Below are 13,966 nucleotides of genomic sequence, written 5' to 3'. Positions count from 1 at the left end.
TCATCGCTTCCGAATGATAAATCAAAAAAAAATCGTTTTCAAGGGAGTGGGGAAATGGGGAAAATTTAAAAGGGAAGAGAATTTGAAAGGGAGTGGGAAAAATTTAGAGTTTGAAAGGGAGTGGGGAAAACTCTAATTTGAAAGGGAGTGGGATAAAGGGGGATATGATTTTGTTTTTAGATTTTAAGTTTTTTAATTTTTATTTTGAGCAAAGGGTATTTTGGTATTTTCATACCCAAAAGTTACCCCTTAACACACACCATGGGTTGGGGGAAGTAATCTATATCCCCCAATTTCGCGTTCTAACTTAAATTCATAAGTTTTAATCTACTTGATTAATTCATCGAAACTCAATTAATTAACTTAATCATAATTTTTAGTGTTAATTAAACAATGGTATATTAGCCATTTAAAAAATATAAGGTTAAGGGGTGACTTGTTTTACTTCAAAATGATCTGGATTTTGTCTCATTAGGTAAACCCCAATTAATTTGAATATACCCCAATCAAGCCAGGTAATTTAACGATCAAATTTAAAACTCAATAGCTCACAATTTTAATTGGATTGAAATCAGATAAAATAGTTGGTGGCCATTGGTAATGGTGGCACGTCTGCGTGACTAAAAAGTGGTGGTAATTTAGGATTATGATACAAGTAGGATGAAGAGATGAACAATACAATAAAAGGGTAAAATTAACCAAGAAGTTGCTTCACTGAGCTATTTTTTTTTAAGCAAAGCCCTTCAAAAAGGCAGACAGTCTACCTCAACTGCTGGGGATAGCCAAATAGGAGAACAAGACTGGTACAAATAGGCAAGCCAATGGCAAGAAACAACATAAGAAAAATAAAAGACAGCAAAGGGAAATAAAAAGATAGATACTACTGTTCCAGATTGCTACTAAACAATAGGGAACATCATCAAGGACTAAGGGGGCTTCATCCACGACCAAACAAATTGTCAGCACTACAAACCAACTGTAGGAGAACAATCCAAACCACACGATAATTCTATCAAGATAGGTAAATGCCTGGCCGACTTGAGGGTAACAAAAGATTGCACACCACAGAGAAAACGACGCACAACATACCGCTCCCAAGCCCTCTGAGGAGTTCTGGCTTAAAGGAAAAGTGTCACGCTTCTCATCAGAAGAATGATAGTAATAATAATGTTGTAAATCCGAAGAATTGCAGCTAAGAACATAAACATCAGCAACAGAATCATCCCCGGGATAAATTGAAGAAAGAACCACAACGTTGCAATTAACACCAAACAAGTAGCTAAGAAAGACACCAAGAAGTAATGCAATTACATACTCAATCCACATCCAAGCAATCCCCTTGCGACCATCAACAGATATATGTACTTACTGCCCAAGCCCTCGCCGAATGAGTAAAATGGCTTAAAGGTCTAACATGGAGGTATATCAAATAAAAGTGCAAACTGAAATCTTGTAAACAATCACAAGTGTTTAAGATACCAGACTGATTGTTGGGGAAGTACATAGCTAAAAGACCCTCCAAATCCTCCCAGAATGAGAATAGAATCCATATAAACATCCAAACAGACCAACTGTACCTAGTACTAGAAAACTCCTCATACCCATGCCATATATAAGAATTTTCATCCCAAACTCCCAAAGGTGTAGACTGACTACAGATTCTAGTAGAACTATAATCACCCATGGAGAAGAGATCCCAGCCAGCATACTTATCTTCAAAGGATGTCAAACAGTCAGTATTGCACTCTAAAAGAGCAACGGAAGATAAACCATTCAAGTCCCGAGAGAACAGATATAAATCTAGTTTGATCTGCCTTGAAGAATTAACCTTAATGATGTTTAGCTTGTGGAAAGCTCTGAAGGTACACATAAGTGTTCGTCCCTGCCTTACAATTTGATCCAAGCCACAACAATCTTCAACGTGCTGCTCATTTACTTTATCATCCCCACAGGAGTGCACACAATATTTATACCTCCGAAACATTTCTAGCCAGTAGTAAGCTTCATCCAAGCATCTACACAGGGAATCAGAAAGCGAAAACCATAGACCAACTTCACCCTCCAATATAATAATACAAATTTCCTCATTCATTCTAAGAGCCAGACTGCTAAAGCACTTCCACTCTCGATAGAACAACTAGAGATCAAGTCTAATTTGTTTATAGATGACCACATTTTTGTCAGCACAATAAAGGTAATAACGATAGGCATTTTCAAGGATAAAACCGATCTTCAGAGACCAACCAGCACCTCTACAGTAAGTATCGCGCAGATCATTTGACTTGTCCACCTCATACAGATATGTTAGATAGCTGGTCTTTAGAGAAAGCATTCTAGATAAATGCCAATCTCTTTCTCTTTCAATAGTCTCATAAAGGTAAACACATCGATGAGCTAGGCCAAGGGTTATCATACCTAAGTAGGTTATCACAGAAAGTTGAGTGTTTGAACCCTTATCACCTGGTTCAATCAAGTATGAAACAAGGCGAGAATGTTTCATGTTTGAACATATAAATTTACCAACCATCCAGCAAAAATTACCTACCTCGTAAGAATAAGCTATGTAACTAGGCTTCAATGATATTATCCCCAATGAATGACAAAACCTTTCCATAACATCAAGCACAAATAAATAGTGGTCCCGCTGAACTTGTATCAGAGTTATGAAAACAGAACTCGTGACCTTACTTCTACAAGTGCTACCATTCCGATACAGTATAATTATCATACAAGATAACACGGGAAGGTACCATAAGATGACAAAAGAAACAACAACCCAGATAATGACGTGAGATGGGAAAAAATATTGCTGGATAAAAGAGAGATAATAGTTCAATAATGATAGCCTTTGTGCAGAAGACCAGACCACATTAGAGATCACGAGAAGAAAACAACAAAAATAAGTGTTTGTATTGTCAGATAAGATGCCAAAAATCCTGAGAGAGTTAGGGTGGGTCCTTAAAAGATTGTACTGCAAGGGGTTAACAGAATACCTTGTTTGAGTGCTTCCGTCAGGCACATCGGACAGATAAATATCATTAGTAGTTCCGACCAAAGACTTATACCAACCCTTGACTTGCTCAACCTTTGATTCTTCACAAACCGTGTATTGACTGGACAATACTCGTCGCTAACTTCATCGAGAATTAGGTCATCGTATTCATTAGCACCAGTAGCCGGAGCACAGTAACCCTCCGTATTCTCAGAAGCATAAGTCGGAAAACTGAAGAGATGAGTAACCGAAATAATTTTGAGCTCTTTATTGGAGTTGTTATAAATCACCAAATCAGTAGAAACGGAGCAGGATGTTTCCTCAGAGCCAAACAAACTACTATCTCCTGAGACCCCGATCTTAATATCACTGGACACCTTAATTCTTTCCCTCTCGTCGACAACGCTGAAATTAATCGAGTCCGTCTTATGGAGATTATAGGTAGGATTAATTTCAGAAACCGGAAAACTGTTATAACTCCCTGAAAGTTCATCAACACAAGTAGAAAGGGAAATCGTACTTTCATCAACAAAGTTATCTACTTCATGAACCAATTTTCTTGAGGAAACAAATCTTTCTGCCTGATCACAAAGAGCATTGATCTTAAGGAACTGATTGACAATGGATTCTCGAGAACTAAGATTGAGCTCCAATTGATTAAGTAACTGGCACACCAACTCTTCCTCCATGAGAAAATAGAAGAGAAAGGAGAAGGACTCGAAAAAGAGGGAGGAGAAAGATGTGAAAACTGAAGAAAATAACTGAAATCAAACTTGCTAAACAAAAGTGAATTCAAAAACACTATTCAGAGCACAGACAACCAAAATAATGAACAGATCCAAAAAACCATCAAGAAAACTTGGGAGAAGAAATAAAAGAAAGAGACCAAGGGTTTTGAAACAATTTACTACTGAGGAACTAGGGGATCTGAGTAATCCACCAAGAAGACTAGAGAATACTAAGAAAGAAAGTTGAACAGATTAAGCGGTTTCAGAGAAGAAAAAGACGGTTTTTTGAAGAAATAAGGTGATTTAGAAGAACAAGTAGTGGTATTTGACCAGTCAAAGGAGGTTTTGAGAAAAAATTTCTTTACAGTGGGAGAGAATTGTACGACTTCATCTCTCCTCAATTCAGTTTAGACTTCTGGATTCACCAAGCTATTATTCATTCACCTTTTCAATTGATTTATTTCTCTATCAAGTATAACAAAAAAATAATGAATCTATGTCAGCATTCCGAATCATTCCAAAATCCAGCTGCATCAGGCTACCAATTTAACATATACTATTACATGTATAATTGGCCCCTAAGGTCAATTTTATACTGCTATACTACTGAATAATAAAAATCCTCCATCTGCCGATTTATGTTGCTTTCAGCCAAATGCAGCCAAACTTCTTATATAGAGACCGTACATCCCAACTACTTAAATCACTCGAAACTTCTTTAACTTTCACCTACTGCAGCTTTTAGTTCCAAGAGAGAAAGCATGTTCTCTCTTTGGTACTCTCATTTTCTGCTTCTTCTTTTGGCTTACACTGGATTCTTAGCCAAATCATCTGCAGAGTTATTTGTTACCAATGGATCGAGATTGTTGCAGGTGCAGGACAAGAACATATTTATTCTAGCAGGGCAGAGTAATATGGTAGGAGAAGGCGGCGTCGTGTTTGCTAATAATTTCTGGGATGGAATTATTCCTACTGAATGTAAACCAAACCCGTCAATCATCAGATTCAGTTCACAGCGGAAATGGGTTAAAGCGCAAGAACCACTGCACGCAGATATCGATGTCAATAAGCTTTGTGGTGTTGGTCCCGGTATGGCATTTGCAAATACTCTCAGGCAGAAGGATTCCAGAAATATTGGAACTATTGGTTCCTTGTGCTATTGGTGGAACTCGTATTAGTCAGTGAGCTCGTGGAACTCAACTCTATAATATGTTCATAACGCGCTCTCAGAAATCGTTAACGGAAGGTGGAAGGATACGGGCTGTTCTTTGGTATCAAGGGGAAAGTGATACAGTTAGTCGAAAAGATGCTGATTCTTATGGACGTAATTTGAAGAATTTCGTACTGAATTTTCGCCAAGATCTTCATCTTCCCATGCTCCCTTTCATTCAGGTAATTGCAATTCAAGTTAATATGAGCTGACTCCATAATATCGGGTTGAAATGTTGAATCAAGATCATGATACTGAATAAATTCCGGTCTTGTTTTATTTCCAGGTTGCTTTGGCAACAGCAGAAGGGTCATATAAAGCAATTGTAAGGAAAGCTCAACTGGAGCTGGATTTACCGAATGTTTGGACCGTTGATGCTAATGGACTGCCTCCGGGACCAGACGGTATACACCTCTCAACTAAAGCTCAAGTCCGTGTAGGACAGATGTTAGCGGAGGCATATCTCACAAGGACTGCTCATCAAAGTAGTCCCATTAGCAGCAGTGCTTCAAAGCTAAGTCGCTAGTTTCGTAAATTTGAACTCTACACAGTGGAAGAAACAACGTTGAAAGTAAGAGTAAACAGTGGACACTGTTAAGACTCAAGACTGGAATGACATGGGTGCTAAATTGCTACTGTGCTATGGACAATTTGAATTTAGTCAAACTGTGATTTCTATAAATAACAAGATCTCAACATATTGAGAAAATGAGAACAACAAACTATCTAGTGAGGATATTTATCAGTAAAATCGTCTACATGACTCGTTACTATAACACTACTATTACATAACACTTGAGGTTGGATGTTGATTCAACCCATGCTGATTATTCAGGTGAAGTACAAGAAATGATGTTCCCTATTTTTACACCACAACCAGTCCTTACCTACCAAGTATATTTACTGGTCAATCTAGTGCAGTATCTATCTGATCCAGTGTACAACTTAAGATGGATTACGCAGTTCTGATTGTAAAAACACACTGCTGATGCATAATAGTATCCCCAATCATTGGCCCTGAGCGGTAGGTTTTGGCCAATGTTGACACCAAATATATTGATCTTCCTTGTATTCACTGAATGAATATTGGGATATACGGCCAGCTTGGATCCGTCCCATTCAGCAGTATGGATGGGAAAGAAGTAATAAATACCAAGAAACAACAGCACAGCTTTGCCTATGAACTGGGAAGGAAAGGAACCTGGGCTAAAGATGTCGGAAGGGAGATGTCGAGATTATGAGTAGCTAAGTACGCAACAATACCTGCCGTATAACCCGCAAGAGCAAATCCGCTCACCTACACAAAAGAGAAAAGCTCGATCAGTACACCACTGTTCTTTTTTCCTTTTTCTTTGTCTGTTGACAAGAAACATGATAGATGGTTAACAGATAACACCAATGAGGAACTCCATTTACCTTCCGCAAGTACCAAAAGAAGTCCACTTTCTCCATACCCATAAAAGCAACCCCAGCTGCAGAACCAATGATAAGCATTGATCCACCAGTACCAGCACAATAGGCAATCAGTTGCCAAAACTCAGAATCTTGTGGGTAGGATGAAAGATCGTACATTCCCATTGTTGCTGCGACCAGGGGAACATTGTCTATAACAGCTGACACAACCCCAATTGCACTTGCAATCAACTGGATATTAGGGATATGGGCATCAAGATAATTTGCCAATTCTCGTAGAAGCCCAGCAGCCTCTAGGCTGGGAAGATACAAAATTTGAATTTGTTAGTATATGAGAAGATTAAGCAGAAGTAGGTGCAAATATCTAACTAAAGTTACTCGATAAACTGCAGTATGCCACTCAATTCTGTGTTGGATCTAATAGGTTGCAAGAGAAAATTGTCAAAAATTGTTTACCTTCCCACGGACAAAAGGATACCCAGGAAGAAAAGTGCTCCTTGGGTATCAATTCTTGATAAAGCTTGTGGTACTTTTAATCTCTGCCTTTCAGACTCCCCATAGTGAATAGCGTCAGTCAAAATCCATAAAACACCAAGTCCAAACAGCATACCCAGATAAGGAGGGAGCCCAGTAACAGCCTTAAAGACTGGAACAAATAGTAAAGCACCGAGTCCAAAAGAGAAAACAAGCTTTCCTCGAGGAGCAATCTGTTCCGATGCCAATACATCAGAAGTGTCAGGTCCTTCCCCTTCAACTTCACTGCAGAAAAGGAAAAAGTCAGTCAGAACATGAACTTGACCGGTTAGAGGCCCCAAAATAGCTTTAGGAAAAATATAAGTACCTAGTAAGGGACATGAGAGCCAGTGGGACTGCTAAAGATACAGCAGAGGGAATGACCAAGTCCTGAGAGTCATTGGAAATTCTAGAGTTAGATAGAACTGATACTAGAAGATGCATGAGCATATATTTGTTGTTTGGGGTACTGCCACAGATTCATAGGGTTTATTTCAAAAAAGATTAGTGATAACACAGTATAAATAAGGATCACAGGATAATCAAAACCAATACAATAAAGAAAGACAAGACAATACCTTCATTGTCTGCAAAGTGGATATTTGACCATGAATCCAGAGCATTGTTGTAGTAACATCACCAATGGGTGTCCATGCACCACCAGCATTTGCTGCTATCACAACAACAGCTCCAAGAAACCTGACAAACAAGATATTAACATCTGGGATAGGGTTTCAAAAGGCACCATCTTCTAATTAACTTTACTACACAAGAATCAATCTGAACAATATGATATGATAAATATATTGTGTCATTTGGAAGGGGACAACCAAAAAGTTCCACCACCACAATAGGAACAGAAATGAAAAACAATATGCTGGTAAGGAAAACATTGAGCAGGAAATTAATGCCATCATTAAGATGCAATGCGCAAAGACAGAGTATTCCTTATCAACTTTCTTTTAACATTGACAGAAAGCATGGTCAAGCGTTTAAGATAATGGCAGTATACCAAAAGAAATCCACAAAGTATAATACCATTAGCAGCATACTTCAATTTATAGTTTCAAAACGATGAGCATTTAATTGTTGGAAAATGTAGATAGCAAGGCATTAGAAATGATGCTGGTTGCCTGGCTCTGTGTAGGGTAGAGTGGTTCCTTGGCTCTATAAATGGGTGATGGGAACGACAACCAGGTCATGTCAGGATCCAATGTTACTTACTAATTCAGTTACACAAAACCCAAACATGTCAAATTAAACATAATGATATTCACAATATAAATTTTAGAAATAATCTAATGGAGAATGTCGTTAAATACAGCCAGAAACATCTGAAACAAAAGACACGATTAGGACATACTTCCGGTATTCTGACGGAGGCACTAGTTTCCTCAATAACGAGACCATCACAATGGTGGATGTAAGGTTATCAAGGACTGAGCTTAGAAAAAAGGTAACAATTCCAACCTGAAATGTACAGCAAGAACCCATAGTGTTATCATATCTGGATATGCATAGCAACATTTAAATGTCCAAGGGAACAGACAAGAAAAACACATTTTTTTTTCCTTTTGGAATTATATGTGAATATTTATACTCAAACCTTCCTTTTTTGCGAATTTGACACGACTTTTGAAGCACTCCATCTAAAGTGTAAGCTTATTTAACCTATCTGTAAATTCTGATTCTGGAGTAACGTGCACCCAAAAAAAAACAGTTTAAACTATTTGGTGAATGTAAAGTAACCACTTGACTGGTTTACAAAAGTTAACTTCTGATGGAGTGGATAGAAGGAAATTCTGGTTGCTTGAGTAAATAGGTCTTGTAAGTTGCAAATGTATTTCAAGCACATGAAAATATTAATAAGTTATATTGAGAATATAATATCATAAATCTACACTTAGGCAGGTCTAAATATAATGTACTTGAGTACTTCAATATTTCAGTTTCACCATGTCTGGGATAATCAGAAGCCACCAGAACGTTATAACATGAGCCATCAAATATGGCAGTGATTCTTTGACATTGCGGATTTTAAGAAGGAAGGACACGTAATATTGACCCATCTTCAACGAACAATTTATCTGTATAATATGTAGGACTCTGACAGTACAAAGTACTTCACACTATACTTATATGCTTTTGGAGCAAATGACTCGGAAGAAATAACAGAGGTAACACCATGTCATAACAAGGAATCAGAAGAATCAGTCAATGGTTAGTAGGGATACTTACCACCCAGAGAAGAGTCCGTGGCTTTCGAGTTGTTATATTATCAGTAACCAGTTTGAATCCTTGATGAGCATCAACCATCTCTACTATGGTCATTGCACCAAGCAAGAAAAATACTATTTCACTGACTTCTGCACATGTATGACTGAGCTCATTCACAGCAATATCAGTTGAGGGAGCCTATACCAGAAAAGACAACAAATTGTCACAACCAAACAAGTAAGAACTGAAAAAAGCAATTGTTTACACGGTATAAACAGGGGGGATAAAACAACAAGAAAACCTCTAGATTAGAGAGGTTAGAAATGAAGAGAGTAGCTGATTTTTTCGATAAGTAAAATAGCCAGTATTAAGTTTCCATATACTTTTCCAGTTGAGCTGAAATCTCAAGAAGTTAAAATGAATCTTACCCCGATGCTTCTGATAATCCATAAACTAACAGCCATTAATAACCCAACTCCACTCTTATTGAATGCTAAAGATTCCTCAAAGATAATCCCTGCATATCCTAATCCGAATACCAATGCCATGGCAATGTCCTGTACCATGAAACCACTTCCAGTTAAACCAACGTCAGCAGGTTCTTTTGCATGTCTAGGCACTTCAATGGAGATAAACAAGGGACAACGATAAAGAGAAACTTAACCTATTATGCAATAGGTCTGCACATAAGCATGGAATCCATCAAAGAAAGCACAATCTAATAACGATTCAGGCAAACAAAACATGGGGATGGACCTGATTGGCGGCAACCCATGAGTGATTAATTGCCACAGCCCCAGCTGCAGCTGCTCCAACGATTGCAAAGGCTTTCAAGAAATCAGTCTTTGGTTGGTAACTCGCTTCAAAATCTTGGGAGCTCACATCATCAACTGAACATAATGGATCACATGTCCTTGACCTCTGCATCAATTCCTACAGAAAATGCAACTATCAATCAACTGAACAGTACGAATCAAGTAATTTCATGTTTCCACAAATAGGGAAATGCTTGTGCAGATATTTTAGCAAAGTGGGGTTCATTGCAGGTAGTTTGAACCACCTAGTATGATCCAAAATGTAATGAAGGTGGACATAAATGTCCTACCTACATATAGCTTAGCTTTTTCTTTTGAATGTCAGGTTCTTCACTCCCCTCTTTTCTGTTTCCATTTGTCTTATCAATAAATGAGCTCTATGTAGGTTTGCCTTGGAAAAAGAAAGAATCATTTCATTTCCACTAAAATTGGGAAAATAACACATACCTGATACTGTTCATCAGCCTTATCCGTTGAAGAAAATGAACCATTTTTTTCCTCTTCTTCAGTTCTCACAAGAAACCCTTTTCTGCGCCATTTCAGATAATCAATTCCCCAGGGAGATGATCCAAATTGGGAATTTGATTGACCTAGGAATCGCCTCTGGCTTAATGACTTAGGCAGAGATTTAGAGTTAGTAGAATAAGATCGTTTAAGTGGTGAAGGATATTGGAAACCATTATAGTGATTTCCAATACAGAAAGTAGACATTTTTATTCTGCTCTTTTTTGTGATTGTTCAATGAAGTAAGATTGATTCTGAATCTTTGTTGATGAAATTTGTTAAGTAATGTTGCTTCTATATGTTTTGATACTTGCAAATTTGTGGGTTTCACTTCTCATCCGATAAGAAGACTCTGCAGGAAGAAATGAAAAACTCAGTAAGAATATCGGGAGTTGGAATCGATGGAACTGGAGGATCCAGACAGAGACTGTGGTTATGTCGACCAAGCCGTAACGTGGGTCAAGAATAAAACATGGCTCTCTTTCCTTCTAACCGGGTTAGAACATCCATGAATGGTTTGACGTCTCTGCCGATTTTGACCCGTATCTGCCATATCAAATTTGTATCCATATATGTCTGATACGAAGGATCATTTCACACTTTTATTCTCACATTATCTCATATATTAGATGTTATTTTTGTGAATAAAAATCAAATGGTTATGAATTTGAAGTTAAAATTTTTGGGATATGTTCTTCTTGCAAAGCTCGACATACCTACCGAAAATGGGTGCATTCTGAAATGTATAACACCATCATCTACCGATCTTAATTTCAGTGGTTAAAAGTCGGTTGATTTTCAATGGTGATGTTGAATACGTTCATTTTTGGTGAGAATATAGAGCTTTGTAAGAGGAACATATCCCCAAAATATTAGCTTCAAACTTGTAACTGTTTTGTTTTTATTTACGAAAATGACGTCCAATGTGTGAGATAGTGTGAGAATAAAAGTGCAAGGGGATCCTCCCTCTTTGATGCATACTTAAGATCCTCAGCTTATTTGTATTTTCGGGTATCAGTATTTGCCAATACAGACTGTATATGTGTCGCATCGACGAGTACCACCTAATACTGACGGATATGGAATATAAAAGACCCATAAACATTTAGGCATGAACAAATTTTCATACCAATTTGAAGAAAAAATTAATTATTATTATTAGTTTTGGTGATGGCATCCTTGATAATCCTATTGGTACTCAATATCAAGATCATGGTGCTAAACATCAAGATCTGTATCTTTTATAACGCGACATGTTAGCTTTATTATCTAACCTTGATAGTTATGAGTCTCAATATCCACACGATGAATCAAGATTTGATAGTTGTAATGACCCCTCCCTCCACCGATGTTGTCCCCGTTTATCCATTGTGGTTATCCGGCATTGTAGGGTTTTCAACGGGTATCGCTGCGGTAATCCAGCAGCCACTTCCCGGGACGTCACCCATCCCTGGATTGCTCCCGCCCGAGCACGCTTAACTGAAGAGTTTTCTGCCAACTCTGGATCCAATTGTGCTGGAAAGGCATCGGTATAATATAGACGTTCATTGCCTCTTGTGAGACCAGTATCTAGCTCAACGGCCCAGCATACTCTCCTACCCGAGCACAATCAAACCATCCCTAATTGTATCCCAACTAACACTGATATTGTTCCCACTTACCCATTGGGGTTATCCAGCAGTGTGGGATTTTTAACGGCACTACTGCGGTTATCCAGCAGCAGCTTCCCGAGAGGTCACTCATCCCGTGACTACTCCCGGCCGAGCACGCTTAACTGAGAAGTTTTTCCCACAACTCAGTCAAGTGAACCCGTCAAGCCTCGGTGTTAGGAAAGAACAAAGCGTTATTGATATTCCGTTTGGCCACTGTCGAATATCAGGGAATTACAATACCACCACCTTAAATTGGAGCCGTCCTCTGATACGGAATATACACAAACTCAGATCTCCGACGTTCCCTGCCCCTCATGAGACAAGCACCTGGAGAAACCCCGTCCAATGTAGCTTCTCACCCGCGGCAGGTGAACCGTCGTCGGCTCATATACCATTTGTAATGACCCCTACCTCCACCGATATTGTCCCCACTTATCCACTGGGGTCATCCGGCAGTGTCGGGTTCTCAACGGGAATCGCTGCGGTAATCCAGCAGCCACTTCCCGGGATGTCACCCATCCCAGGATTGCTCCCGTCCGAGCACGCTTAACTGCAGAGTTTTCTGCCAACTCTGGATCCAATTGTGCTGAAAAGACCTCGGTGTTAGGAAAGAACAAAGCATTACGGATATTCCGTTTGGCTAACCACTGCCGAATATCAGGGTATTACAATAGTTAAAGACGGCAAACCCATTAAATGTCATTTAATGATCAATTCATTTTTAGAAAGAAGAATCAATGAAATTCGATCAATAATCTCAATATCCAATGTATGAGTGTCATGATAAACGAGAAGAATCCTTTGAAGATTCATCTAGTTCCTACACATATCCTCTACAAGTGCGGTATAACCTTGAAAGAGCAAAGTCTTGTTATTTAAATTTTGAAGAAGTTCACTAGAATTATAATATCTTTCACATTATTTTACGATAAATGAAGGCACTAAAATCTACTGTTAGAGCACTGCTCGGTCGAACTCGCAAGCGTTGCTATCTCAAGCTTGTTTTTCAAGTTTAGTTGTCAAAACTATAAGTCTTGATTTCTAGTCTACTTATAGCTAAGTCTCAGATTAGGATAGAAAGTATAGTTGAGCATTAGACTTCACGGCGTTCATCGGTTGAAGATGAAGAACTATTAAGGGGAGCTTGTGGAAATTCATCAACAAAAGGCATGTGGTGACTTGAACTCATCTATCACTCAAAAGTCTATCTACTCTATCTCCTATTTGAGACAAAAGTCGTATAGCTATATAGACTTCGATTATACACATTTGATATTCCGAGCTGAGTTTAACTCGCTTACATATTTCTCGAAATATGTGTTGGTAGGCTTTCGCTTTAACCAAGTTCATCTTATATTCTTGACGAAAGTCAAAAGATGATCATGTGAAAATCGCCTGGTAACATCTTACATGATTTTGTAAGAGTCATTTGATGTAGACTTCGAATGTTTCGTATTGATCATTCGATCACTTGAAAATTGCTTTAAAGCTAATAGTTTGTGCGAGACAGCTATTGTCGTCTTCCGAGAATGTTTCAATGATTGAAATGAGAGTTTGGAACAATTTGATATAAGCACAGTATGCGTACTTGCATATGTGTAATCCAAGTCTGGGAACCATGGTATGCATACCCGTATGCGTACTGATTGGTTGAATAGAGGTCCGGGAACTAAGTACGCATACCGGTATGCGTACTGGCGTGGGGTTCAAGTTCCGGGACTTTAGTGAGTTCGGTGGTACGCGTACCTGTTCACATATTGCTGAACCCAAACTTAGTTCGGCCACCTAGGTATGTGTACCGTTTGCATACTTGAGTGGGTTATGTTCTAAAATCGGTTTGTTCATGAACTAATACATTTATATAATAAGGAATGCAATCTTTTGCAAACCGTGACTATAGTATTCATGACTTGATTCGAGTG

At 38.5% G+C, this 13,966-nt stretch overlaps 1 protein-coding gene and 1 pseudogene across 1 annotated transcript; one reads left to right on the top strand and one right to left on the bottom strand.

Annotated features, from left to right (window-relative positions):
- Nucleotides 1-4,481: 4,481 nt before the first annotated feature.
- Nucleotides 4,482-5,561, top strand: LOC113346810 (annotated as a pseudogene).
- A 78-nt stretch (nt 5,562-5,639) lies between these two features.
- Nucleotides 5,640-10,840, bottom strand: LOC113292988 (sodium/proton antiporter 2-like). The gene is made up of 10 exons (XM_026541783.1): nt 10,336-10,840; nt 9,830-10,006; nt 9,502-9,630; nt 9,095-9,271; nt 8,220-8,326; nt 7,435-7,555; nt 7,185-7,246; nt 6,800-7,102; nt 6,347-6,641; nt 5,640-6,227 (listed from the first exon to the last, which is right to left on the bottom strand). Exons 1-10 carry the CDS (start codon nt 10,597-10,599, stop codon nt 6,108-6,110), a joined length of 1,755 nt encoding a protein of 584 aa, XP_026397568.1. The 5' UTR covers nt 10,600-10,840; the 3' UTR covers nt 5,640-6,107.
- Nucleotides 10,841-13,966: the final 3,126 nt, after the last annotated feature.

The sequence above is a fragment of the Papaver somniferum genome, chromosome 1 (assembly GCF_003573695.1).
Source record: "Papaver somniferum cultivar HN1 chromosome 1, ASM357369v1, whole genome shotgun sequence".
NCBI classification, from domain to species: domain Eukaryota; kingdom Viridiplantae; phylum Streptophyta; class Magnoliopsida; order Ranunculales; family Papaveraceae; genus Papaver; species Papaver somniferum.
Note: the sequence above shows the minus strand (reverse complement) of the source record. Positions and strands in the feature narration are given on the sequence as shown.

Bases quoted from the DNA above. Each gene is read 5' to 3' on its own strand.
- LOC113292988 (XM_026541783.1), bottom strand. From the start codon at position 10,599: ATGTCTACTTTCTGTATTGGAAATCACTATAATGGTTTCCAATATCCT. The intron at 9,631-9,829 runs GTCCATCCCCAT...TTCATGGTACAG, and splicing joins CATGGGTTGCCGCCAATCAG to GACATTGCCATGGCATTGGT. The intron at 9,272-9,501 runs GTAAGATTCATT...TTTCTGGTATAG, and splicing joins GGATTATCAGAAGCATCGGG to GCTCCCTCAACTGATATTGC.